This window comes from Panthera onca, chromosome E3 (genome assembly GCF_046562875.1).
Source record: "Panthera onca isolate mPanOnc1 chromosome E3, mPanOnc1 haplotype 2, whole genome shotgun sequence".
Taxonomy (NCBI): domain Eukaryota; kingdom Metazoa; phylum Chordata; class Mammalia; order Carnivora; family Felidae; genus Panthera; species Panthera onca.
The window spans coordinates 1,876,805-1,904,777 of record NC_138354.1 but is presented as its reverse complement, the minus strand read 5'-3'; the positions used below and the strand labels follow the sequence as shown (position 1 = coordinate 1,904,777).

Sequence of the window (27,973 nt, the reverse complement as noted above, 5' to 3'; positions counted from 1 at the left end):
CGATCCTGACTGTAACGTAGGTTGAGAAGCTGACTTTGAAACAAGATCACGGTGGTCCTTGGGGGAGCATCTCTGCCTTGGTCCCGGCCGCACCCGGCCTGACCAGAACCCAGCTGTATGGCCCTGCCGTGCGCTTAACATGCGTTAGCTCACGCAGCCCTTGGGACGACCGCGGAGGCAGGGACAGCTGTGTCCCCACGTGTGGACTGCTCCCCTCCGTCATGCTGGCCTGCCTCTCTTAGACACCATGCCTTCGCTGTGTTCCTTCCTGAGGAGGGCTGGCAAGAAGGGAAAGTGGAGGTGGTGATGAGGCATCCCCGGGGCCAAGCAAGCTTCTGCAGCCCTTACCCTCGCCGGCTAATAGAGCAGCAGTTCCCAGGAGGCCTAGGGATTTACAGAGCGCCAACTGCTAGCCATGCGTTGCCGTAAGTCCTTTCTAAGCAGCTCACCTAATCTTCGTGGCATTTAAAAAAATTTTTTTAATGTTTATTTGTTTGTGAGACAGAGAGAGACAGAACATGAAGGGGGGAGGGTCAGAGAGAGGGAGACACAGAATCTGAAACAGGCTCCGGGCTCTGAGTTATGAGCACAGAGCCCAACGTGGGGCTCGAACTCACAGACCGTGAGATCATGACCTGAGCCGAAGTCGGACGCTTAACCGACTGAGCCACCCAGGCGCCCCAATCTTTGCAGCATTTTTTAACACAAAGAGAAGTACAGAGCAAGATACAAACACTCATCCATTCACCCACAGGCAGATTTTTTAAGTGTTAATATTTTGTCGCATTTGCCTCAAAAAGGTTCTTTCCAAGGGGGGGAGAAATTTGATTGGTCCCCTGCCTGTCGCTCCCAAATTTCATTTGCTCTCCTCTTCTGGAAAGAAGCTATCGTGTCTATGTAAATAATACATACATCGTTTGGTATTTTTTAATTAAATTTTTATTAATTTGGTGCAGATTCACATGCAGCTGTGGGAGAGAAAACAGTTGGCCCGGTGTCCACCAACGAGGCACAGCTATAGTGTCCTGTCACAACAGGATGCTGACATTGACACATTCCGCCTGTCTTCAGATTCCCTCCGCTACCTGTCCTCATTTGTGTCTGCCTGTTCCCTCTCCACATAAACATTAATAGTTAAATAGTATACCATGCATGTCCTTTTGCAACACTGTGTCCTTTTCAAAATCTCTCCAACTTGGTACGTTCTGTTCTAGTTCATACAGTGTATAAATACGTGGAATTTGTTATTCATTCTACACAGATATCAAAGTACTTTGGGTTTTTTTCTTTTTGGTTTATAAATAGCACTAGGGTGAAGAGTGTTGCACTTGTCGCCACAAGCTGTAGTTTAGAAAATGTGACCAGCGGTGGAATTTCCAGGTCATAAGATACCTGCGTCCCGCTTTATCAGACATCCACAAATTGCCCTGCAAAGCATCTCTACCAATTTACACGCCCTCTGCCGGCATCCGGATATTTCCGTGTCTCTTCATCTCGCGTGCAGAAAGGGGTCTCTGTCTCCTCGTTGCTCGAACTTGCCTTTCCCTGACGTAAGTAGATTTCTGATTAAAGCGGAAAGGGAAAAATTATCCAAAGCACCTGGAATTTCCAGCAGGTCTGGGGAACCAGGCTCAAAGCGAGGTAGACGGAAACGTGCAGGTCTGCGGAGAGCCAGACGGCGAGGATAACACTGTCCCGTGGCCGGGTCACAGGTGTCAGTCACACCCCAGCACCGCTGACGGTATGCCGGCGGAAGCCGGGCCCCTTCTCCCCTTAGACGTGGGGAGCAGGTGCCGTGGCCCCCATGAGTCATCACCCGGACCCCACAGCCCCCGAGGGAAAGAAGCCTGGCCAGGCACAGCTGGGACATGCATGCCCGACGCTGGACTTACTACCGTGGGAAAAGGCTCTCAGAGGAGAGAGACACAGAAAAGGTTCAGACGCCAAGTGGCCAAAAAATAACAGATGTCCAGTATACCTAATTAGTAGTAAAGCTGACCGTCTTTTTATGTTTGTGGGCCTCTCAGATTTCTCTGTCAGTGAGCTGCCCCTACCTATCTTGTGCCTCGTATTGAGCGTACATGCTCTTTGTACTCTGTTTAATCTTTAAACCTTTAATATATGTTGCGGTACCTTCTAATCTTTAACCCTGTTATGTGCGTTAAAGGATCGTCTTCCAGCCCGAGGCTTCTCTCTTCCCTCTGTTTGTGGTGTCTTTTGTCCCCTTTGTCATGCTGGTACTTAGAATTATTAATAAAGAATTTTCTTTATTGTGTCCTGTGGGCCTCCCTGGCTGGAGGATGTGGCTACATGGGGCACTTGGATTCATTCTGCTGCAAACAAGTGAATTCTGGATGACACGTAAAAACCCGTGTCATTAAAGGTCTTGAAGAGCTAAAGAGATAAGGCAGAGTCACTGTGCCGGAAGCAGCAGGAGAACGAAAGGCATTTGCCGGCCTGGGCGACCGTGAGCTTCAGCCGACGGCCTCGCGGTGCGTGGCCTCTCCCGATACATTATTGGGAAGATAATAGAAAGCCACTGCCCCCTAAAACTAGGACCCCCCCAAATGCTATATATATCCAGGGCAAGAGGGAAGCCAGAACAAATTTGCCCTTTGCCGGTACAGCAAGGAATTTTGACACAGCAGAGACAGGGCCAGCCGGGGAGGAGCTGAGAAGCTTCGCTGCCCACGTGCCCTCGTGTGGACCTGGGGTCCAAACCCGGGATCTTAACACCTTCAGCTTCAAAAGCGAAGGGGTCTCGGTCTGGTCGTCTGTCTCGGTGCCTCGTAGAAGCAAACATAAATTCTTTTCTTTTTTTCCAACACAGGGGTTTCCTCTCTTCTAGTGTTTAGAGGTCACCCTCGAGCTAATTAACGTTCAGTCTTTCATGTTTTCTCATGTGCATTTAAGATTATACGTTTCCCTTTAAACATGGCTTTGTCTGCTTCTCTCGAGCTCCGATAAGGAGTGCTTTCATCATCGATTCCAAATAATCCGTCTTTCTTGATGCAGTGTTTTACCCTTCTGCACAAAGAGGAGATTCTTGGCTAGTGGTTTATTACCAGTTTTTATCGAGGTGGAATTTACACACAGGAAATGTACAGATCTTACGTATTAGAGATCAAAGAGTTTTGACAAGCCCATATGCCAGTGCAACTAATACCCTCATCGAGAGCTAGAATGTTCTATCGCCCCGCATAATTCCCCTGTGCCCCCCTTCACAGTACTGAGCCGCCATCGTGACTTCCTTCACTCTGAATCAGATTTCCTTTTCCTGGGTCGTCATATAGTTTTGCTTATTCTAGAATTTTCGACCGATGGAAAAATGTGTTTTTGTCTGGCTTTGTTCACTCGGCAGAGTATTTCCAAGATCTGTCCCTATTGGTGCGCGTGTCCGTAGGCTGTTCCTTTTTATCTCCCAGTAGTGTTTGGTCGTTTGGCTGTGCAGAAATGTGCTTGTCTGTGCTGCTCTGAGTGAACATCTATAGACCAGCTGGGGAAGAATTGACATCCTAACACTATGTGGACACGAATATTTAGGTCTTCTTTAATTACTCTCAGCAACGTTTTACAATTTTCTTTGCAGTCTTGCTCGTATCTTTAGAAATGTATTCATAGGGGAGCCTGGGTGGCTCAATCGGTTGAGCGTCCGACTTCGGCTCAGGTCATGATCTTGCGGTTTGTGGGTTCGAATCCTGCATCCAGCTCTGTGCTGACAGCTCAGAGCCTGGAGCCTGCTTCAGATTCTGTGTCTCCCCCTCTCTCTGCCCCTCCCCTGTTCACGCTCTGTCTCTTAATAATAAATAAACGTTAAAACATTTTAAAAGAAAAATGTACTCATAAATATCTCCTTTTTTAATGCTCTTGGTATTAAAAAATTTTTTTATTAATGATTTTATTTATTTTTGAAGGTGAGAGAGAGAGACAGAGCACGAGCGGGGGAGTAACAGAGAGAGAGGGAGACACAGAATTCAAAGCAGGCTCCAGGCTCCGAGCTGTCAGCACAGAGCCCGATGCGGAGCTTGAACTCATGAGCTGTGAGATCATGACCTGACCCAAAGTCAGACGCTTAACCGACTGAGCCACCCAGGCGCCCCACTATTGGTATTTTTTAAAGTTTCTTTTCTCGTTTTTTTTTTTTTTTTTTTTTAATTTATTTATTTAGAGAGAGAGCTGGGAAGAGGCAGAGAGAGAGGGAGAGAGAGAGAGAATCCCAAATAGGCTCCGTGCTGCCAGCACAGAGCCCAATACAGTGCTCAAACTCATGAACTGTGAGATCATGACCAGAGCCGAAGTCAGGCGCTTAACCGACCGAGCCACCCAGGCGCCCCTAAAGTTTATTTTCTAATTGTGCATTGCTGATGTATAGAAATATAATAGGGACACCTGGGTGGCTCAGTCAGTCAAGCATCCAACTTCAGCTCAGGTCATGATCTCACCGTTTGTGGGATCAAGCCCCGCATCAGGCTCCGCACTGATGGTATGGAGCCTGCTCAGGATTCTCTCTCTTTCCTTCTCTCTTTGCCCTTCCCTCACTTGTGCTTTCTCTCTCTCTCTCTCTCTCAGAATAAATAAACTTAAAAAAAAAGAGTTATAAAAACTATTTATATTTGACGTTGTATCTTGCATTCCCGCTAAAATGTTATTACAAATTCTAGTGACTTGTGGATTCTATAGAACTCACTATGGACATGATTATATTTTTATATAGATTTTTTCTCTCCTAGCCATATGCAGTTGTTTTCGTCTCTTGCTAGACCTCCGATGCAATGTCAACTATGAGCAATGAAGTGTGTGTTGTTGGCCTTGGTCCCAGACATACAATATCTCAACTCAAATGTTGAAACAATTCAATATTTTATCATGCTGGCCTGAGTGGCTAGCTCTTGGTTTTTGAAGATACCCTTATGAGGTTGAGAAAGGTCCCTTCTATTGGTCATTTGCTGAGAGTTTCATGATGAATGGATGCTGGACATTTTTCAAATGCCTTTTGCGCATCTATTGAAATGATCTCACGAATTTTCTCCTTTGTTCTACTGATATGGTGTCATGGGTTCAACTGTGCCACCCAAAAAAGATGCATTGAAGTCTTAACCCTCAGTGCCTAGAAATGTGGCCTTCTCTGGAAATAGGGTCTCTGCAGATATAATCAATTTAAGATGGGGTCGTTAGGGTAGGCTCTCATCTAATGTGACTAGTGTCCCTGTAAGAAAAAGAAAATGCCTTGTGAAGGCAGAGACACACGTGGAGAAGACACAGCCATGTGACGACAGAGGAGGGCTTGGAGTGATGTGTCTACAAGCCAAGGAGTGCCAAGGATTTGTAGCAAACCACCGGAAGACAGAGAAAGCAAGGGAATCTTGTCCCCTAACAAGTTGCAGACAGACCATGGCCCACGGACAACTTGATTTCAGACTTCAAGCCTCCAGGGCTGTGAGATAGTAAATTTCTATTCTTTTAAGCCCCTTGGATTGTGGTGCGTTGTTACCAGTCCCGGAAAACTAATACGTGTGCTGAGTTACCTTGATTTGGAAATGTTAAACCAAACTTGCATTTTACTTGGTCACAATGTTTTCTCCATTTTACATGTGTTACTGGGTTAGATCTGTTTATATTTTGTTAAGGATTTTTGTGTCTGTGTTCGTGAGCAACATTACCTATAGTTTCTTCCAGTGTATTTGATTTTGGTATCAAGATAATTTTCTTCTAATGTCTTTGATTATCAGAATTTACAGCAAAAATTTGAGGAAACAGGTTTTTTTTTTAAGTTTATTTATTTTTGAGAGAGAGAGACAGAGACTCATTTATTTATGAACGAGTGAAGGGCAGAGAGAGGAAGACACAGAATCCGAAGCAGGCTCCAGGTTCCGAGCTGTCAGCACAGAGCCCAACAGGGGGCTCGAACCCATGAGCCTCGATATCATGACCCAAGCCAAAGTTGGATGCTAACTGACTGGGCCACCCAGGCACCCCCATATTTTCTTAAAGCTATTTTTTAGTGCAGTTTAAGCATCAAACAAAACTGAGAGGGAGGTGCAGTGATTTCCCATATCTCCTTGCCCCCACCCATGCATCGCCTCCCCCACTTTACCAGCCAGCACCCCCACCGGAACGGTGTGTCTGTTACCAACCTGCACTGACACATTATAATCCATCATTCACCTTATGGTTCACTCTTGGTATTGTTCGTTCCATAGGTTTGAACAACGTCGGAGAAATGGCTCGTCTCTAATTTCATTTTCCGTGTGTTTGTTACGAGTATACAGAAATACAACTGATTCAGGTATATTAGTGTTGTATCCTGCCACCTCGGTAAATTTTCCTATTCCAGTTCTAGGTGGTGGTGGTGGTGGTTTTAGATTCCTCAGCATTCTCTGCTTCCACAGCCACTTTCCTCTCCAGTCTTCATGCCATTTTCTTCTTGCCCCGTCGTGGGCGAGGACTTCCAGTCAGTGTTGACTTTTAACGTCTTGTCTTGCCTTTCTGCTAATCACAGGGGGCAAATGTTTGGTCTCTCACTGTTAAGTATGAACCAGCTTTAGCTTCTCACGGATCCTCCTTTTCAATTTGAAGAAGTTTCCTGATCATCCTAGTTTGCAGAGAGATGTAATCATAAATGGGTGTTAAATTTTTCCATAATTTCCCATGCATTTTGGGGGGCATTTTTTTTTGCATAATGTATTTTTTCTTCAATGTCAATTTTATGCATATGCGATGATCATATGGTTCTGTTAACACAGTGAGTTAAATTGATTTTTCAACTAATTAAACCACCTCCATTCCTGGCAAAAACTCTGCTTGTATAATAACACTGCTATCACTTTTTCCTTGGAAGTTCAGTAGAACTTACTAGTAAAGCCATCTGGACCATGAGTTTTCTTTGTGAGAAAGTTTTTTTTTTTAATTGAAAATAATTTAAAGACTTTTTATTTATATTTATTTATTTATTTATTTATTTATTTATTTTAATTTTTTTTTAACGTTTATTTATTTTTGATACAGAGAGAGACAGAGCATGAACGGGGGAGGGTCAGAGAGAGGGAGACACAGAATCCGAAACAGGCTCCAGACTCCGAGCTGTCAGCACAGAGCCCGACGCGGGGCTCAAACCCACGGACCGTGAGATCATGACCTGAGCCGAAGTCGGCTGCTTAACCGACTGAGCCACCCAGGAGCCCCAAGACTTTTTAAATGTTTATTTAAAAACATTTTTAACGTTTATTCACTTTTGAGAGACAGAGAGAGACAAAGTGGGAACAGGGGAGGGGCAGAGAGAGAGAGAGGGAGACACAGGATCTGAAGCAGGCTCCAGGCTCTGAGCAAAACAGAGCCGAACGCGGACTCGAACCCACAAACCGTGAGATCATGACCTGAGCTGAAGTCGGATGCTTAAGTGACTGAGCCGCCCACGCGCCCCAAATTGAAAATAACTTTTTAACTGTGGTGAAATACACATAAAATTTACCACCTTAACCATTTTTTAAGTACAGAATTCAACGGCATTAAGTAGCACAAATTTAGTGGCTTAAAACAATAAAGATGTGTTGTCTTATTGTTCTAGGAGTCACAAGTGTGAAACGAGTCCTAAAGGATTGAAATCCAGGTGTTGGTAGGTAGGAACGGTTCTTTCTAGAACCTCCAATGGAAAAGTCATTCTTTGGTTCTACCAGATTCTTCTTTTTTTTTTTTTTATGTTTATTTATTTTTGAGAGACAGAGTGTGTGAGTGGGGAGAGGCAGAGAGGGAGACACAGAATCCAAAGCAGGCTCCAGGGTCTGAGCTGTCAGCACAGAGCCCAATGTGGGGCTCAAACCCATAAACTGTGAGATCATGACCCGAGTTGAAGTTGGTCGCTTAACTGACTGAGCCACCCGGGCGCCCCGTCTCTACCAGCTTCTAGAGGCTGCTGGCATTCCTTGGCTCGTGACTGCACCACCCCAGTCTCGGCCTCCAGCATCACATGGATGTCTCCGTAATGTTGGCACTGTTCCCTTCCTCCTTTGTGTACCCTCATAATTGCACCTTGGCCCACCCAGGTAATTCAGGAGACTGTCTCCATCTGATGAGCCTTAACTTTGCACATCTTCAGAGTCCCTTTTTCCACATAAGGTAATATATTCACGGGTTCTGGGGACTAGATGGTCTTTGAGGGGCTAGTCTCGCGTCTACCGCAGCTAACCTTCTGGCTCCCAAAGATTCACATCTATCCAATCTGCAAAATACATCTCTCACGTCCCAGTATCCCCCAAAGTCTCAACCCTTTCCAGCACAACTCAAAGTCCCAAATCTCATCGTCTAAATAAGTTAGAACAGGTATGGGTGAGACACTGTCTGTGATTCATCCCGGGGCAGAATTCCTCTCCATCTGGGCACCTAGAGAACAAATGATCTAATCCCCGAGTACGATGGCGTGATAGGCATAGGGTAACAGTTATAAACACTCCCATTTAAACGGAAAGAAACGGAAGGAGAAAGGAATTGCGGTCCTAAGCAATTCTGAAATGCAAGGGAGCAAACTCAGGTTTCAAGGAACTGTTCTCCGTGGTTCAAGGTCCACGGCTGCACCCTGAGTCTTCCTTCCTTTTTCATGAAGCGCAGCATGTGTTTGCAGCCGAGTGGTATTTTCAGCCTGTTTCCTGCCTGTAGAGTTTTCGAGTCTGCCTTCTTTCATTTTGTCTTCCTCTGTCCCTTGAAGTCCAAGCTGGTGGTGTTTCTGCTGAGACAAGATGTTCAAAAACCGTGTGGGTCTGACCCGTGCGCCGTTACAAAAGAGGCTCGGGGAGCGGGGGGGGCCCGGGCGGCTGAACGTCTGACTCTCGATTTTGGCTCAGGTCATGATCTCACGGTTTGTGGGTTCAAACCCCGCACTGGGCTTGGTGCTGACAGTGCGGAGCCTGCTTGGCAGTCCCTCCCTCCACCCCCCCACCCAGCCCTGTCCCTCCCCTGCTCACGCTCTCTCTCTCAAAATTAATAAACATTAAAAAAAGAAAAGAAAGAGGCTCATCCACAGGTCTTTCCTGAATAATCCTGTCTCTTTTTTGCTTCTGCTGAAATGCCACACATCTAATCTAATCTCTCCAAAGAGCTCTCTGTGATGAGTACTGTGGCCTTTTGTTCCTTTCCAGGCGCCAGAAAAAGGTTGTCCAGACACACCCCTGGCTTTCTCTCCAGAGCACACTTTCCTGACCGTGAGTCTCCTAATTTTACAATTGTCTGCAGTCCGGATAGGTTCTTTCTCATGGACCTGGGACACAATCTAGCTGAGCTTTCTGCCATTGCGGGACAGAAGCTATTTTCCACTAGCTTCCGGTAATGTGATCCTCATTTCCTTCTGAGGCCTCACCAAAATTGCCTTATTTTTTTTTTTTTAATGTTTATTTATTTTTGAGAGAGACAGAGACAAAGCTTGAGCGGGGGAGGGGCAGAGAGAGAGGGAGACACAGAATCCGAAGCTGGTTCCAGGCTCCGAGCTGTCAGCACAGAGCCCGACGCGGGGCTGGAACTCACGGACCGTGAGATCATGACCTGCGCCGACGTCAGACGCCCAACTGACCGAGCCACCCAGGCGCCCCACAAAGTGCCTTTAATGTCTGAATTTCCGTCTGCACTCGCTTTATGGCAGTTTGGGTATTAGCATCTAAGATGATGTGGACTTTCTATACCACAGTCCTCACTAACCGAGTTGTTAACGTGCACGTGTCTGCTGACAATCTGTTCACGGCAATCTAGGCTTTTTCTATGATGCTTGTCGAAATTCTTCCGGCCTCTACCCATCCCCTCGTTCCAAAGCCAGTTCCACGTCTGTAGGTATTTGTCATGACAGTCCCCCACTTGGCGCGTGCCAGCACGAGTATTTTGTGCTCCCCCGTGGCAGTGCGGCATGCCATTGTATGGCTCTATGGCAATAAATATGTTCATCCAGTCTGTTGTTAACAGACATTTGGGTTAGTTCCAGTTTGTAGCTATTCAAATGAGGCTTCTAGGAATGAGCCTCTTTTTGGTGGGCATATGCTTTGATTTCCCTGGGGTAAATATCCAGGACTGGGATTTGCCTCACGGGTTATTCTTTCTCCACTCTTGGTCTGGTGTGGACAGCCAGCACCCACGCTCCTCCTAAAGGCTGGTGGGGTAGCTCTCCGTCCGTCCTGAGCCTATCTAGGGACTATAGGCCGTATCCTGTCCTTGCTGCAGGCCCAAGCTGTGCTCTCCTGTTACCTGACCCAGGCTCCTAAGATTGTTATCTTTTCTTTAATGTTTATTTATTTTTGAGAGACAGAGCCCAAGTGGGAAAGGGGCAGAGGGAGAGGGAGACACAGAATCCGAAGGAGCTCCAGGCTCTGAGCTGTCAGCACAGAGCCCGACGCGGGGCTCGAACCCACGAACCGTGAGATCACGACCCGAGCCGAAGTCGGACACTTAACTGACTGAGCCACACAGGTGCCCTAGATCTTTATCATTTCTGAAAGCTCTGTGGGTTGTCTGGCCTCGGCTTTATTCATTCCTGTAACTTGAAGTCCTCCCTATGTCTGGTACGCTTTCTTGCTTTCGATGCCAGCAATGTGTTAATAACATCTCGGGGAAGGGCTAAAATTGTAGCCAGCATTTCTGTAGTTTTGGAGAAGGAGGATGAATACACTTCTGCGTCCATTCAGACTGACATAAGAAGTCTCTCTTTTTTTTTTTTTTTTTAATGTTTATTTATTTTCGAGACAGAGAGAGACACAGCATGAACGGGGGAGGGGCAGAGAGAGAGGGAGACACAGAATTGGAAGCAGGCTCCAGGCTCTGAGCCATCAGCCCAGAGCCCGACGCGGGGCTCGAACTCGCAGGCCGCGAGATCGTGACCTGAGCTGAAGTCGGAAGCTTAACCGACTGAGCCACCCAGGCGCCCCAGAAGTCTCTCTTTTTTTTAACGTTTATTTTTGAGACAGAGAGAGACAGAGCATGAACGGGGGAGGGGCAGAGAGAGAGGGAGACACAGAATCCGAAACAGGCTCCAGGCTCTGAGCCATCAGCCCAGAGCCCAACACGGGGCTCGAACTCACGGACCGCGAGATCGTGACCTGAGCTGAAGTCGGACGCTCAACCGACTGAGCCACCCAGGCGCCCCAAGAAGTCTCTTATTTAAACCTTAACCTTTCAGGAACGCAACTTTGAAATGAGTGACACCGATGTTGCCATATTACATGCGAGCAAACTGAGGCTGACGAGAATAAAGTAGCTTTTCCGACGTCTCGTGAGGAGAGCCAACATTTCTGAGATGTTGAAATCTTCCTGATTTCCAGAGCCACAGGCCGCATCCCCCTCAAGCCTTCTAAAAGAAGAGATTACGGATGGACTGGAATTTCCTGATTAAGATTGTTGAGGGGGTAGGGGCGACTGGGTGGCTCAGTCGGTTGAGCATCTGACTCTTGGTTTCGGCTCAGGTCATGATCCCAGGGTTTGGGATCGAGCCCAGGTTTGGGCTCTGTGCTGAGTACGGAGCCTGCCTAAGATTCTCTCTCTCCCTCTCTCTGTCTCTCTCTCTCTTCCTCCCTCCTCCTCTCCCTTGCTCTCACGTGCACATGCACTTGCTCTCTCAAAAAAAGAAACAAGAATGTTAAGGAGAAACTGGGGGTTTTATGGCATTGGGTGACGCCACAGGGGCTATTATGAGGGTGATCTCTGGTACCAGATGGTCTGGGTTCAAATCCCGGCTCTTCTGTGGACTAGCTCTGCGATCTTGGCGTGTCAGACTCTTCTGCCTTAGTTGCTGGGGCATGGAGACCATCATACTACTATTTCGTAGATTTCGTGTGACGGGTAGGTGAGTTTCCAATAAAAGGCACTTAGAAAGGTGCTCAGCACATAGTAGGTAGCCGTTCAATAAACGCTAGTTTGGTTAGTGTGCTTGGTATTTAGCGCTATTGGCCAAATATTTCTGGCTTTCGGTCCTCCGGGCACTTGGGGGTGTCCGCCCTCTGGCTCTTCCTGGTTGGGGGAAGCGCGTCACACTTTTGGCCAGGGAGTTGCGAATGGAGGGCTGCGGGACGTTTCAGTGCTTGTGCTGGATCCTGCCGAGCTCTTTCTCTTTGTCGCGATGGCAGAACTTCCAGATGGTGGCCGCTCCATTGTCTGGGTTTCCAAGGGACTGTGGCGAGCGTGGCCGCCTTGTTATTTCAGGTGTCTGAGGGTTCAGATTGTTTCTGCAGCAGGATACAGCCTATCCTGACAAACAGGTCAATTATTACTAACGGTCAAGTCCGTAGTCCTCAAAGCGTTTCACTAACTTCTTCAAAAGGCCCCGAGCAGGATGAGGAAGTCCTTGCATTTTGGTGGGACAGCTGATAACAGCCCCTTTCTGCACGTCCACCTGCAACGTGACGTCCCGACTCCACTGTTCCAGTTGTCGGTGTGTGCCTACAGCCCTCGTTTTCCTACATGGAAAGCGACTGATGTGACTCGAACAACAGATGAACAATGTTAGTTGGATCCTTGCCATTAACCACAAGATTTTAAAAGTCAGAAATTCTGGTCTGCTGTTTGCTGCTTCCCGAATGAAACAGAAATCGTATAAGGATTAGTCTTCTTTGGTGAGGATCTAAAGAAGTTACAGGCAGACAAGTTTCAGTGCACGTTTCCAGGAACTTTCTAACCGTTCGAGATATCTGGCAATAGAGCCCACAACCTGTAAGGACCGAGTTCCTTTTTCTGGAGGCATTCGGAACTGGGCACGTCAGAACCCACCGCTCACTCCCCTTTCCTCTCACAACACCTATGTTTCCAGCCCTATCACCTGCTTCACTCTGTGATGTGAGAATCCTGTTGTATCCTTGGTCCCCCCCCCCCCCCCAAATGCAGTACCTAGAAAATGCTCAGGCAATGTTTGCAGGAATCAAATAATCTTTCAACCTAGAACCGTGGCCTTCCACCTGGGCTGCGTGTTAGAATCACTTGGGGAGCTTAAAAAAAAATCCCAAGTCTAGGCCACACCCCAGATGAATTAAATCAGAACTTCTGGGGGCGGGCTCCAGACACAGTGTATCCGAACTCTCCCCAGATGATTAGAAAGTGCAGCAAAGATCCAGAACTGCTGAACTAGAGGCTGTGTGGCCCTGTGTCAAGGGTGTTAAAATAATACATTTAACGTTATCACTCTTGAATAGTGTCTGTTTATACACTTCTATTAGGGTTTTACAGTTTGGAGAGTCCGGTGAACTTTCAAACCTTTAATAAAGATTTTATAATCTAGTGAGGGACAGAGATACCTGCCGAGTAATACCAGGACATCAGCAGTGTGTGTGGGTGTAGGCGCACGCCCGAGTGAGTGTGTGTTTGGGGACTGGATAGACGCAGAGTCAGGGAAAAGTGCTGAGCCCATCATTTGATGCAACAAGCCCTGAAAGGAAGCCCCGGTGGCGGTGGCGGAAGGAAATAGCATCAGATGGGGGTCTGTGCATCACAGGATCCTGCAGTGTCCCCCCCCCCCCCCCTGCGCCCCGTGACTTGGAAAAGCCCATCTGGAGAAAGGGATAGCACTTGCTAGGTTACAGTGGGGGGGGGGGGGTGCGGGGAGAGCCTCTCTGTGTCAGCTCTCTGGGATGTCCTTGGGTGCGGTGATCTGTAACTGAGGCAGGGTCCAGCTGTAGCAAGGAAAACCAGCTACCTGGGGAAGACTGGGACCTTTCTTAGGACCGCGACGGGGAGGGGGAGGGGGGTCGGTCTGGGCTCTAGATCGCTATAATCAGCCCCCAGGGGGCGTTGGTGGGCATCAGAATCCGGAGGTCCAAGATTCTGACTTTGGAAACGAGGCCCTCCCTCATGGAGCCCTTCCTGGCGCCCCAGCTTCCTCTTCTGCCATTTCTGCAGCCACACTTTTAGCTCCAGGAGGACCACAGCGTCTGCAGCTGCCTGATGCCTCAGAACCTTCGCGCCTGCTGGAGGCCGCTCCTTCTGCTGAACTCCTCATCCCCAGCATCAGCTCAGGCAGGCTCTGCCCCACCCAGGGGTCCCTTCATCTGTTCCGGTGCCCCCACAGCCTCACTTTGGAACAGCCAGGACACTTGCTCTGGTGTCCTGTGGTCCTCCAGATCGGGGGAGACACCGAATGCATCCTCCTATCTCCGGGTCCCGGCACTGGACGGCCAGGGGGAGTGGGTGAGTGAGCTGGTAGGGCGAGTGAGAGTGGGTGGGCAAGGGGGTGGACGAGTGGGTGAACAAGCGAGGGGGCGGGGGGAGGAGTGGGTGAGTGGAGGAATGAACGAATGAATGAGTGGGGGATGGGTGCGTGTGAAAAGCTGAGTGACTGAGCGAGGGGGTGAATGAGTGAGTGGGGAGTGGTGCGTAAGTGAGGAGCAGAGTGAATGAGCAAGCCGGCGGGCGGGAGGGTGAGTGAGTCCTTGCGGACGGGCGGAAGGGAACGAGTGAGAGGGCGGGCGGGTGAACGAGTGAATGAGCGAGCGGAGGGGAGTGGGAGCTACGGGAAGGGCTAGAGGCGGCGGGGAGAGCGAGGGACGAGCCGGGAGGGGTGCGGGGGCGCGGGGCGGGGAGAGGCCCACGCGGAAGTGCCGAGTGAGCGGCCGAGGGGTGAGCGTGACGGCAAGCGGCCGAGCAAGCGGCTAAGCCAGTGGGCGAGCTGGGCTGGCACCGAGCCTGCTGGGGGGAGCGGGAGCGCGGGCGGGAGCGCGGGCCAATCCTCCGGGTGGCCGCGTGGCCGGGGCGTGGCGGGGCGTGGCGAGTCCGGGCAAGGGGCGTGGCAGGTCCGGGTGGGCGTGGCGAGGCCGGACAAGGGGCGTGGCAGGCCCGGAGCGGGCGCCGCGAGGCCAGGCAAGGGGCGGGGCGGGGCCGGGCGTGGGCGGGGCGCGCCGGGGTGGGCGCGGCCAGGCGGGCGGGCGGGCGCGGAGGAAGTCACGTGGCGCGCGCTCACATGACTGGCGGCGTGATGGACCGGCTGCCGGGGGAGGCAGGCGCGGCGCCAGTCGCGGCGGCAGCTGAGGCGGAGGCTGAGGAGGAGGCGGACCCGCCGGCGGCAGGTACGGCTCGCGGTCCCCCGGGCTCCGGCGCGCGGTCCCGGGCCCGCGTCCCCCGTGACCCCGCGACCCTCGGCTCCCTGGGTGTCCGCGGCGCCCCGCGTGCCCCTGCCACGCCGAGGAGCGCGCTGTGGCGCCGCGGGCCGGGGGACCCGAGCACCTGCTCAGGTTTGTCCCGGCCGCGCTCTTCTGCTCGCGCCTCCCGGTGCAGGGCCCCCTCGGGGACGGACGTCCCCCGCCCCCCGCGGTGCCGCCCCGCCCGGCCGCGTGGGGCGCAGCCCAGGACTTTGCGGGGCTCCGACGAGAAATTGGGAGTTCTCCCAAGCAATCCGGACAGACTTCGCCGGGAGTGCCTCCGAGCTAGTGGATGAGCGTGAACACGGAAAGGCGTGCCGCCAGGCTTGGCTTTTCTAGCATGCTCCCTGTTGAAAAGTTCCTTCCTCTAGTCCTAGTCCTCTAACTGCAGAACCCACGTAGGGGGATGTTGGTAGGAGTTACTACCTCTTCTTGGTGCGGGCCGGGCGGGGGGGGGCACGAGGTTGAGGGACTCCTCCTGGCGGTCTGGCGAGGTGTCTCCAGGGGGCTGTGCTCACCCTAAGTTCTGGGGGGCTACGAGAGGGCTCATTCATTAGGGAGAAACAGGAAGGGGGCGTCAGGGAAGCTGCTGGGGCGTGGGCGTTGGACTCGACTGACTAATTGATAGGAAAGATCCTGGGTGAGTCTACGTCTGCACTGAAGTCCCCCACCCCCAAAGTTGGTCTTTAGATTTTTCATTTCATTTGGAGCTGGGTAAGAGGACGCATGTGATGGCTCTTGCTGTTGGTTAGAACATTGTGTCCTCGAGGTCTCGGGTTGGCGCCCAGCGTGGGCAGTCCCTCTCACCTATACCGGGGCCGTCGCCTGGCCCCTTTGGCTGGGTCACATTTGGAAATGGGAGGCTGTTTCCCCTCGGATTATAAAGCAGTTCATAGTTGCTGGATGTGGTGGTGGTGGTGGCTCAGGGGTCTCTGCAGGTACAGGTAACTGCAGGAGGTGTTTGAGGAGGACTCCACTTATGGCTGGCTGCCAGTTACGGATGGCACCAGCTCTCCAAGACTGCCTTTCCTGCAACTTGGTCTGGAATTTCCATGGTAGCTGGCCTCCTTTGGGGTCGTGGCGATTTTATTAGGCCCGCTCATGGTATCCACAGTGTAGCCAGTATCTCTGTGTTTACAGAGGGCTTTCTATAGCCGGCTGAGTCTCAAATTCAGGGTTCACGGATTGCTGGGATGTAACCTGTCATTTCATCCCATTTAAAATCTTTTGACCATCCCGTGAGGCAGGTGACGTGGTAGAACAAACCTTTTTTTTACACTGGGATAAAGAAAACCCAGAGGCAAGTGACTTGCTTGAAGTGGGCAGTGTTAAGGAGGCACGGTCAAGGTGGGAATGGTGGTTGGGTGGGCTGGAGTCAGAAAACCTAAGCCTTTGAGACTGAATCTTGTCCGTCGACCATAAATGTGAATCTCACATTGATTTTGATTTGTTGAAGGGTTTGTGTGTATGGATACAGAATGAATTTTCTCTGGTGTCCCGTCTACACAGGCAGAGCCCACGCGTAATCGTGGGGACTGTGAGGTCTAGGACTTTGTGGTGCTTTTGAGATTGTGAGCAGAAATTGTGTTCACTTTTTCAGCATTAAGAGTCTTATATTGTGGTTCTTTGACGTTTAAGCTGTGAACGGTAACTCTCTAAACATTTAACTTTCAATTAAGCAGTGTATGGATAAACACATTTTCTTTAAAAAAAAAATGTAGAACATTATTAACTAGGTGGAAATCTCACCTCGATTGCCATCACCCTCTCTTTACCAGAGGTGACAGTTGTTATCAGTTCGGGATGGATTCTCTCCGTTCTATTTTTATATTTTATACATTCGCATTCCCAGGAAACATCCCGCCTTGTGCCTATGCGCCCGTGTTTCCCCAGGATCGTGTATTAGTTTTCTGCCGCTGCTCTAACAATTTACCGCAAACATGGTGGCTTCAACAGCACAGATGTATCATCTCCCAGATCTGGAGGTCAGCAGTCCAAAATCGGTTTCCCTGGGCTAAAACCAGGTGTGGGCAGGGCTGCGTGCCTTCTGGAGGCCCTGGGGAAAATCCATTCTCTGGCCTTTCTAGCTTGCAGACGCCTCCCACATTCCTTGGCCGATGGTCCCCTTTCTCCAGCAGCCATGAGCACGTCTTTCACATGCTGTCATTTCTCTGGTTCTCCTTTTTTTGTTTCCTTCTTTCCCTTTGAAGGACCCCTGGACTACATTGGGCCCACCTGGGTAGTCCACAGCCCGTGCCCTATTTTAAGGTCAGCGGCTTGGCGACCTGAATTCCATCTGCTACCTTAGTTTCCCTTCTCTGTGGAAACAACAGATTCAGCTTCCAGGGGTTAGGTCGTGGACGCCTTCGGGTGGGAGGGGCGTTATCCTGCCTTCCGTGAGTAGATGCTGTAGGAGTGGAATTGCCAGGTCACAGGGTTTGCACCTCTTTTGTTTTAACGGGTAGTGACGTATTGTCCTCTGTGGTGCCTATCACCCGTTTAGTCAGCATCGTGCTTTATTAAGAACATCGTTTCCTCAGGGGCGCCTGGGTGGCTCAGTTAAGCGTCCAACTTCGGCTCAGGTCACGATCTCAGGGTTTGTGGGATCGAGCCCTGTGTCGGGCTCTGTGCTGACAGCTTGGGGCCTGGAGCCTGCTTGGGATTCTGTGTCTCCCCCTCTCTCTGCCTCTCCCCCACTCTGTGTGCGTGTCTCTTTCTCTCTCTCTCTCTCTCTCTCTCTCTCTCTCAAAAATAAACATTAAAAAAAATAAAAACCACACCCTTTCCTCATAACCTCATCAACACTAAATACCATTTTTTAAACTCTTCAGATTTACAAAAATTAAGAATGTGTCTCATATTTGTTTGGACTTCCATTTTCTCCAGTGTTAGTGGAGTTTAGTTTCTTGTCATGTTTTCATCTTGTGTGGCCTCTCTGAACTCACTGTTCATATCTTTTGCCCATTTTGTTAGGAGTGTATCTTTTTTCATGTTGAATTGTAGAATTTCTTTTTTCATTTTAAACATAGGCCGTTTGTGGCTTGTACAGTAAAATTATAACTAGCAAAATGTCTGATTGGAACATTCTACTCTCTGTGCGGGATGAGCGTTTATTTCAGGGCCTCTTTTGAGGCTATAAAGCTCAGCAACTGTGACGTAGAATAAGAATGGCAACGGATGAATGTGATAGATGCTTGATTGTGCAATTTGATTTTTTGAGGTTGCATCATACCCTGATAAAAATATACACGCATGACCACTGTGTATCGTAGGCCCACTTTCCTGCAGTCCGATGGACCTAAACTTGGTCTTTAGCCCAAGGGAGAATCGGCTTCAGTTCTGTTAGAGTGGCTCAGTGGATGGCATTCCAGACATTCCATTTGGTTAGGAAGCTCCCAGCCACTTGTCTCCTGGTTTTCTCTGGGGTCATGCCTGAGCTCTGCTCATCATTGGAGCTCCTGTGCACCGGCCCCCACCTTCTCTGCGTGCCTGGGCCCTTTCCTTGCTCTCTCTGCCCCAGCCACCACCCCTCGCCTGCTGCTTTCTGGGTGTACATCGGTCAGAATTCAGTGAGCTGTCACTTAAGATGTATGCATGTGGGTTAAATTATATCTCAAAGTGCTGACTACATTCAGAAAAAAACAAAAAACAACCCTTCCCGTCCACCCTGCTCCCCTTCATTACACGCATTTTGATTGTAAACTCCCGCCAGGCAGAAACTATTATTTTTCTTTACATACCAGTATGTAGAATAAGATCTGCTATGTAGAAAAGGCTTAGATGTTTAAATAGAATTACGTTTTCATCGTACGTTTTTTAAGGATAGTGTCACATTTTAACTTGGTAACAGTGGTAGCTGTGGAAATATGATTTAAGTTTGCTTCCTTGGTCTTTCAACTCTCTGTCATACAGACGTACCCAATTTGCAAGGTAAAATGTGTCAATTTGAAGAAAGAGGAACTAACTGAATCACTATTATGTAGAACGGATTTTGCCAGAATTTGTGGTTAGCAAGAAAGTGATGTGTTCCGGGTGGGGGAATTCTGTTTTGGTATTATTTTTTCCTTCCTAAGAAAAAGACATCACAAACAGAGATGTTTTGCCCACGCTGCTTGCTGGGGGGAGCCTGGAGCGGTGAGTGTCGGGACAGGGGCTCCGCGAGGCCTGTCTGGGAACAGGTATGGACTGGCCAGACTTGTGACTAGGTACTGTCTCTGCGAAGTCCATTTTCATGACCTCCCGAGGATCTTTCAGAAACGATCCGTGCTGGTAAAGTTTGTTTGCCAGAAGTCTTACGAACGAGTTGTAATCAACCCAGTGAAATGGCATTGTTGTGTGAGAATTTGCGCTTTGAGGAGGAGGGTGTTGTACAGGAATGTAACTGCGAGTGCAAACGTTTTATAAACGGAGAAATCAGCCACAGTTCCACCATTTCAGTGCAACCACTGCATTTTAGCACACGCTTGACTTTGGAACGACACAAGTGTGAACTACGTGCATCCACTTGTACGCGGGTTTTTTTTTGATCAGTATGGTGCGGTACGGTAAGCGTATTTTGTGTTATGATTTTCCTAACATTTTTTTTTTCTCTCGCTGATTTTATTGGAAGGTTATGGTATAGAACACACACACAAAATATGTATTAATTGATCTTTTATTACTGGTAGGGCTTCCAGTCAACATCTGGCTGTTAGCGGTTAAGTTCTTGGGGAGTCAAAAGTTCTACATTGATTTCCCACTTTGCAGGGGGTAGGGTTGGCGCCCCTAACCCCCATGTTGCTTGAGGGTCAGCTGTTACTTCCTTTTTCCCGCGCATATGCGTTTTACGTCTTCCTAGTACATTTACGCTTTACGGCCTAGCCTCTCCACTCAACATTTTTCTACACTGTTGAAAATAGTCCTCATAATTCTCTACTTAATGCCGGCATGGTACCGCGTCAAGCTCTCGATTTGTGCTTCTGCAGTGCTAACGTCATATGATTTGTGTTAAAGATCCTCTTGCCATGCGTTTTTCAGAAAATGATTCTTGGGGCGCCTGGGTGGCTCAGTCAGTTAGGCGTCCGACTTCAGCTCAGGTCGTGATCTCACGGTCCGTGATTTCAGGCCCCACGTCGGGCTCTGTGCTGACAGCTCAGAGCCTGGAGCCTGCTTCGGATTCTGTGTCTCCCTCTCTCTCTCTGATCCTCCCCCGTTCATGCTCTGTTTCTCTCTGTCTCAAAAATAAATAAACATTAAAAAAAAAAATTAAAAAAAGAAAATGATTCTTTAAATCGAACCAATGTTAACCTTGCCCTCCTGCTTGCACTTGGTCTCTCCCGCTCTGCCCGTTCCCACCTCAGAGGTGATCTCTGTTATCAGACTTTCCTGTTGGATTAGGGTTTCAGTAACCTCGGTTATTGGGCTTTGAGAACGGGGGGGATGCCCTTGGGTGACCTGTTCAGGGATCTTTGCAGATGTGAGACCTGAGTCCCTCCACCCTCCCCTGAGGATGTCCAGAGAGGCCCGAGAAAACGTACACTGGTGACTCCAGTTTCAGTCAAGTTAAAAAACAGGCAGAATTAGACTCTTGTGTGGGGATGCTGCCGCAGGTTACAAAACTATCAATGAGAGGCAAGGAAGATATCGTGAAAAGTAGGTGGTGGTCGCCTCTGTTAGGAGAAAAGGGGTTTGACCTAAAATGCTTACTGGACAAGGTGGGCTTCTTAATTTTCGACCTGGATGTGTGTTTGAGATATAATTTTGTTAAACTGTCCATAGACATTACAGCCCTTTCTCTGTGCATGTTATCTGTTTCACTGTAGAAAATGTGGAGGGAAAACCCAAGATGCCAAGATGTCAAGGGCACCTGCTAACGATCTGCAGTTTGCCAGGCAGAGGTGGGCGCAAGGGGTCTTGTTTTAAAACAGTTTTGTAGGCATTCTGACCTCCCTTGTTTTCTACTCTCTTGTTAACATTGGAAGTAGATTTATGGTGAAATACGTGTTTCATCGTATCCTTGTCCACTCCTAATGGACAACCTTGCAGTGAATCAGCAGGACGGTCTCCTGGCTGCCGCTGTTTCTGGTGTCTGTGTCTGAATACAGTTGGCGCTGGTGAGCCCAGCTGTTTCGGTGGCCCCGGGGGCCAGCAGGACCCAGACCTGACGGCCACTGGCAGGTGTTGTGGCAGGAGGGATGTCTGGGGACCTCACCTGCTGTTAACAGTATCTCCATGATGGAGACGGCAAAGGCCATCTTCTGTAAAGAGGGTCAGGTGATAGTCGTGACTTTGCACTGTTAATTGCCTTTGGGACCGTAATTGCACCTCCCAGCTCCTGAGAAATGCCACTCACTGCTGGGTTTTTGCATTTTCAGCTCTTCAGAGTGTGGGGAAAGTGTGTGTGTGCAGTTCTGTATCTCAGGGTGTCTCGTGTACCACCGTTCTTCTTAGGGTGGACAGTGAAGTCGGGAGGCTCCTCGGAGTACCTGTAGAAGGTCAGTTGTTTTCTTTTTTTATTTTAATGTTTATTTTTGAGAGAGAGTGTGTGTATGTGTGAGAGAGTGAGCTTGCGCACAAGTGGGGGAGGGGCAGAGAGAGGGGAGACACAGCGTCTGAAGCGGGCTCCAGGCTCCCGAGCCGTCAGCACAGAGCCCGACGTGGGGCTCGAACTCACGAACCGTAAGATCATGACCTGAGCTGAAGTCGGACGCTCAACTGGCTGAGCCACCCAGGCGCCCCGCCTGCAGAAGTTGAGAGGTGAGCTGGCTTGTGTGGCAGTGGGCGTGTTTCCTGAGATGGACTGTGTTATGAGTGGAAAGTGTCCCATCTTTTGCCTCCTCCTGGCAGACCTCCACAAAGGGCATTCTTGGCGACCAGAGGATGCGTTGCATTGATGACAAAGCCTGGCAGAGCGCTTCCTGTAGGAGGTGCCTTCCTCCTCACGGACATCCTGCAAAGTCAGTAGTCTATGAACCCCACTTTACAGATGGGGAAACTGAGGCGGCAGCAGTCCCATCGCTCACCCATGACCGGAGAGTGGGATTCACAGCCCGGCAAGCGTGGGGCTCCCGTTCGGAAGCGGCAGACGTAACCTCTTGGCTACCGTCTACGCAGGCCGCCTTCCATGCGCTTCCCTTAAGTTCGCTTTGCCAGCCGTTCCCAGACCTCGAACTTTCCCTCTTCTGAAGGTTTCACATACGGCGAGATGTTTCCGGGTGGCTGTCCTGAAAATCGCCACCGCAGACCACTGTGAGATGTTAGCCTCTCTCTTTTCAGAAAGGGGGTGCACTTGACACGGCACGATGGGCCGAACAGAGAGCCTGGCAGTCCGGAAAGTGTGTGCGCTACAGTCGTTGGAGGCAGAACGGTCTCACTTGCGTGGTTTGCGCGCGGGTCTCAGCTCTGCCCCGCGTCTGCCAGAGCCATCCGGTTCAGTCTGGGGAGCCGCGGGTCGACTGGAGCATAGGTTTCCTGGAGGGAGAATGTGACAGCACCCGGAAACACATTTTGCCAAGCACAGGCCGAGTTCCCTCGTCTAATGAAGGTGTTGGGATTATCCTGGCTGACCCATTCGCAGTCTTTGGGTTGCAGACACCAGAGGACGGTCCAGCCTTCTCTGCATGGGAGATGAGACCTCCAGATTCGGCGCAACTTGGCTGTGGAGGCAGGACTGACTACGTGTTTCTCTTACTGTGACATTTTTCACGGTCCCTAATTTGTCCATGCCAATTTCCGGGGCGTTCCTGTCCCTGGCTGATTAATGGCATTCCGGGTCCTCTACCCTGCAGGCCGCTGGGTGGCCTTGTCTTATTTTTTGTGATTCCTTCCGTAGACCGATGGGGGTTTGTTCAGATGGATTTAATTGTATCTCACTTGGTTTCCGATGCCAGTGACTGCTTGGAATTTTATTAGTGGCGCCTAATTTGGCTGTGAATGCAGGCTCTCTATGTAGCCTTGACTGAGATCGAGCACACTCGGTCCTGCTATAGATATTTTGGAATATTTTCACTTTCACGGCAACAGATTCTAGAAAACCTGAGTCACTTTCACACTGAACCAGTCAGACCCAGAGGGTTTAAACAAAGAACGATCTCCCAACAGGTTGAATTTGGTTGCAGAGAGAGATCATGATTCTTTTTGGAAATGGACTCCTTTTTTGTAAGTTATTCCAAGATTCCCCAAATTACTATTAGCTAAAATAGTACTGCTTTTGAACTCTGGAAAAAAATCACCGGGCCTCCCCACAGATAAACATTCTGAAAGTGAGAGACGGAAGAGGTTTTTTGAGGAATACACCCAACTTGACCGGGGCCCTTTCAGGAGCATGTTTGGAAAGATTCGTGGAGAAGCAGAGATCTGGTGGCCCCCGTGCTGGTTCCTCTCGCTCCAGTTTGACACAGGAAATCATCTGATAGGTGACTGTTTTTGGCCCTCAGCTTCAGTTTTGTGATGTCTTCAGGAGACAGACCCATGATTTTTTCCCCCCCTCTGTGGTTTGCCCTCTCGCATTGCCCTCGGAAAGGAGTAGCCACTCATAGGTTGCAAACATCTCGTTTGTGTGCAAGTGGTTCACTCGTGTCTTTGAGCTCCCAGGGACAACCCGCGATCTGTTCGGGTCTTGACCAGAGCAAGATGCCGTCGTTGTGGCGTGCGACCCGTGCTTGAGGCAGTGAGAACGCCGGGCTTCCGGTTCATTTGATCTGTGATCTGGAAGTTCGTGTCTGGCGTCTGGCCTGCCGGTCCTTTGGAGAAGAAAAGCTTGGGCACCAGGCACTGTGGTGGATGCTTTGACATATTTCCTTTAACACAAACTTCTTGCAGCTGAACAGTGTTGAAGATGGTACCGTTCCCATCTTAGAGATGAGAAAACTGAGTGCAGCGAGGTGAGCTGTCTGTTCGCGGTCACAGAGGAGTCAGGGATTTGCGTGGACACCATCTGACCTCTGGCCCCAGGCATGGGGTGTGCCTGTCCTGGCTCCTCTCCCCATGAGTCAGGGAGGGAATACAGGATTGGGTGTCATCACATAACCTGTACAGGTTCAGGCCCCACCGCTTAGCTGCTCGTCAGCGCCGTGACCTTGGGCAGGCTGTGCTGCTAGAGCCTTGCTTTCACGTTTGGTAAGTGGGACCACGGTGCCTACTTGAAGGGTTATCTAGGACTAAAGAGAGATGATGTAGAGGTTCCACGAGTCCCCCACGCAAAGAGGTTTCGTTGGGAAGGGGCCTTGCCGGAATGGTGGTCGGCAACGCACACAGCTGTCCAGATGGCCAGGTCCATCCCTGCCTTTGAATTCATGGGTAGAGTGAGGGGTGGGAGACACCCTTCCTAAGGGCAGCTTCGGTTGTTCTCAGCATTCAGTGGCTGCTTCCAGTTCTGACGTGCAGCTTCGTAGCCACAGGGATGACCCGGACCCCAGGGGCCGCTGGAAGTTTCCGTGGCAACGACACCAGCTAGGCTTTTTTGCTTGTGCCAGGAACAGCCAGAGGGTTTCTCACGTAGATGATCTTCCCCCTTCTCGGTAGACGTCTTTGCTCAAGATCGCAGGCCGGCTGTGCCCCGGGCCCATTGCTGGCACGGGAAAGTCGTTTGCACAAGAACTGGGGAGAAGACAGGGAATTCGTAAAACATTTTTAACAGCCTTATTGAGCTCTAATCCACACACCACATAATTCTCCCATTTGAAGGACACAATTAACAGAATTGTGCAGCCATCGACGTAATTTTAGAGCGTTCTCCTCTCCCCTGGAAGAAAGCCTACACCCACTGGTGGTCAGGTTCACGCTTCAGTCCCCTTTCCTCCTGGCCTGGGCAACTATTACTCTCTGTAGATGTGCCTCTTCTGGAATTTCATACAGATCGAACTGCGTATTCTGTGTCCTTCTGTGTCTGGCTGCTTTCGTTTTGCATCGCGTCGAGGATTATCCGTGCTGTAGCACGTACACTGTTGCTTTTAACGGCCGAGTAGTATTCCGTTGTATTAAGACTCTGTATTTTACTTACCCCTTCGTCACTTGGTGGACATTGGGCTGTTTCCACGTTTTGGCCATTATGAACAATGCCGCTGTGAGTTCACGCACAAGATTTTGTGTGGACGTGCTTGTCATTTCTTTTGGGTGATATACCTGGCAGTGGAATTTAACCTTCTGAGGAGTTGCTGGACTGTTTTCCTGTAAGTACAAGGGCTCCGGTTTCTCTGTGTCCTCACCAACACTTCTTATTGCCTGTATTTTTTTTAATTTTTAAAAAAGTTGTATTTATTTTGAGAGAGAGCGCATGAGTGGCAATGGGGCAGAGAGAGAGGGAGAGAGAGAATCCCAAGCAGTCTCTGCACTGCCCGCATAGAGCCTGACGCAGGGCTCGAACTCATGAACCGTGAGATCACCACCTGAGCCGAAACCAAGAGTCAGACGCTTAACCGACTGAGCCGCCCAGGCCCTGTGCTTGTCTTTTCGACTGTAGCCTTCCGTGTGGGTATGAAATGGAATCTCATTGTGGCTGGGCATCTTTTCATGTGCTCATTGGCTTTTCGTATATCTTTTGGTGAGAAATGTTTATTCAAATCTTTTGCCCACTTTTATTAAAAAAAAATTTTTTTTTAATGTTTATTTTTGAGAGAGAGAGAGCATGAGCAGGGCAGGGGTAGACAGAGAGGGAGACACAGAATCTGAAGCAGGCTCCAGGCTCTGAGCTGTCAGCACAGAGTCTGATGCGGGGCTCAAACTCACAACCACGAGATCATGACCCGAGCTCAAGTTGGATGCTTAACCAGCTGAGCCACCCAGGTGCCCCTCTTTGCCAATTTCTTAAAAAAATGTTTATTTTTGAGAGGGGGGGTAAGGGAGAGGCAGAGAGAGAGGGAAAGGGAGGATCCCAAGCAGGCTTCTCTCACTGTCAGTGCGGAGCCTGATGTGGGGTTCGATCTCACAATCTGAGATCATGATCTGAGCTGAAATCAAGAGTCAGACACTTAACGGAGCCAGCAGGCGCCTATCCTTTGCTCATTTTTAATTTTAATTTTATTATTTTATTTTATTTATTTTTTTTTTTAATTTTTTTTAACGTTTATTTATTTTTGAGACAGAGAGAGACAGAGCATGAACGGGGGAGGGTCAGAGAGAGGGAGACACAGAATCTGAAACAGGCTCCAGGCTCTGAGCTGTCAGCACAGAGCCCGACGTGGGGCTCGAACTCACAGACCGCGAGATCATGACCTGAGCCGAAGTCGGACGCTCAACCGACTGAGCCACCCAGGCGCCCCTTGATTTTATTATTTTAAAAAATTTTAACGTTTATTTATATTTGGGAGAGCGAGCATGCAGGCTTGAGAGGGGGAGGGGCAGAGAGAGGGAGACACAGAATCGGAAGCAGGCTCCAGGCTCCGAGCTGTCAGCACAGAGCCTGATGCGGGGCTCGAACTCACAAACTGTGAGATCATGACCTGAGCTGAAGTCGGATGCTTACCGACTGAGCCACCCAGGTGCCCCACTTTGCCTGTTTTTAAAATTAGGTAATTTGTCTTTTTTTTTTTTTTAATTTGTATTTTCAGAATTTCTTTGTATATTTTGGACACAAGCCCCTAATCAGATCCATGATTCATCCGTTATTTTCTGCCATTCTGTGGGCTGTCTTTTCGATGTCTCGATGATGTCTTGCAGCACGACGGTCTTTAATTTTGATGAAGTCCCGTTGACCTATTCTGTTTTTCTGTTGTCTGTATTTTTGGTGTCATGACTCATGACTTTGTCTAACCCAGGGCCACAAAGATATGTTTTTGTATTTTCTGCCAAGTGTTTTGGAGTTTTAGCGCTTTTAACGTGGACCTTTAGTTACCGCGTGTGGTGTGAGGGAGGGCATCTGGCGCATCCTTTGGCCCTTGGAAACCAGTTGTGCATGTGCTGTGTGCCATCCCCGTGCCGGGCAGCGTCGGGGAGCCAGAGCTCCCTGAACCGGGCTGGGGTGAATGTTCTGGTGTGTGAGAAGCCCACGGACGAGACAGTGAGGCAGGTCAGCGAGGAGGCGGAAGTTGGAGAGTAGCGAGGCTCGCTAGACTCGCGCTCGCACAGGGCTTAGCAAACACTTCACTGTTGCAGTAGTGTTTGAACTGAGATTTGGAGAGGATTCAGCTCAGAAATTCTCAGTGAAGAAGTTCCAGAGGACTTGGAGGGACCTGGAGAGGTGGTTTATTTTTACTTTGTTTCAAGGTAAAAACACTCAAACTGTTGCAGGAAGAGGAAAGCCTTTCTTTGTTGTGCTGGTTGACGAGCCAGATGGCGCGTTACGGCTTTAGTCGGGGTTTTGCCTTACGTTCTTTTGGGGAAAAGTAGATATAGCTGTGAATTGGCCGAGGGGCTGTGGTGGAGGTGGGGAGCTGCCCCTGTTCAGGGCTCGCCCGGGACGGCGGCATCGTTGAGAGCCTCCTCTGTGTTACCGGCTTTTGCCTCTCGCTGTGGCTCACCGGGGCACGGTTCCTGTCACCGGCAAGACCTTACTGCGATCTGTTGGTGTGGAATGGGCAAGAGGTTGTCACCCCGCCTGGGAAAGCATACCAGGCCTTGGTGACTCTCCGTGGCTTTCCTGTCTGTGTGATTTTGGCGCCTTTCATGCAGTCAGCAAATGGTTTTACTGAGCACCTACTATGTGCTGGGGGCTCTTCTCGACTGTTGGGATCCTAAGCGTGGACAGAATAAGGAAGCCTCTTGTCCCGGAATTGATGGTCTTATAGTGGGTGGTGGACATAATGAGCCAGTGACCCATGTTAGCATGTGGGGGGCGGAGGGGATGGAGTTGGCACCGAGTACCTGCCGCGAGAAAGCGGTGTTTGAGCCACAGTTCAAAGGAGGTGAAGGAGTCGGTCTGCGGATAGTTGCGGAAAGGGCGTCCCCAGTACGAGGGCCCTGGAGCAGTGCCC

The 27,973-nt window shown here is 49.8% G+C and overlaps 1 protein-coding gene across 3 annotated transcripts in view; it reads left to right on the top strand.

The window, feature by feature from the left end:
• Positions 1-1,426: 1,426 nt before the first annotated feature.
• SNX8 (sorting nexin 8) overlaps positions 1,427-27,973 on the top strand; it is a 53,122-nt gene continuing 26,575 nt past the window's right edge. For 2 of the 3 annotated variants that reach the window (XM_060649672.2, XM_060649671.2), the window contains exon 1: positions 14,885-15,014. In XM_060649672.2, the coding sequence (XP_060505655.1) occupies positions 14,909-15,014 (106 nt within the window). In that variant the 5' untranslated portion in view covers positions 14,885-14,908. Of the gene's footprint in view, positions 1,551-14,884; positions 15,015-27,973 lie in introns of those variants that run through there. The other variant, XM_060649673.3, reaches the window with a different exon arrangement.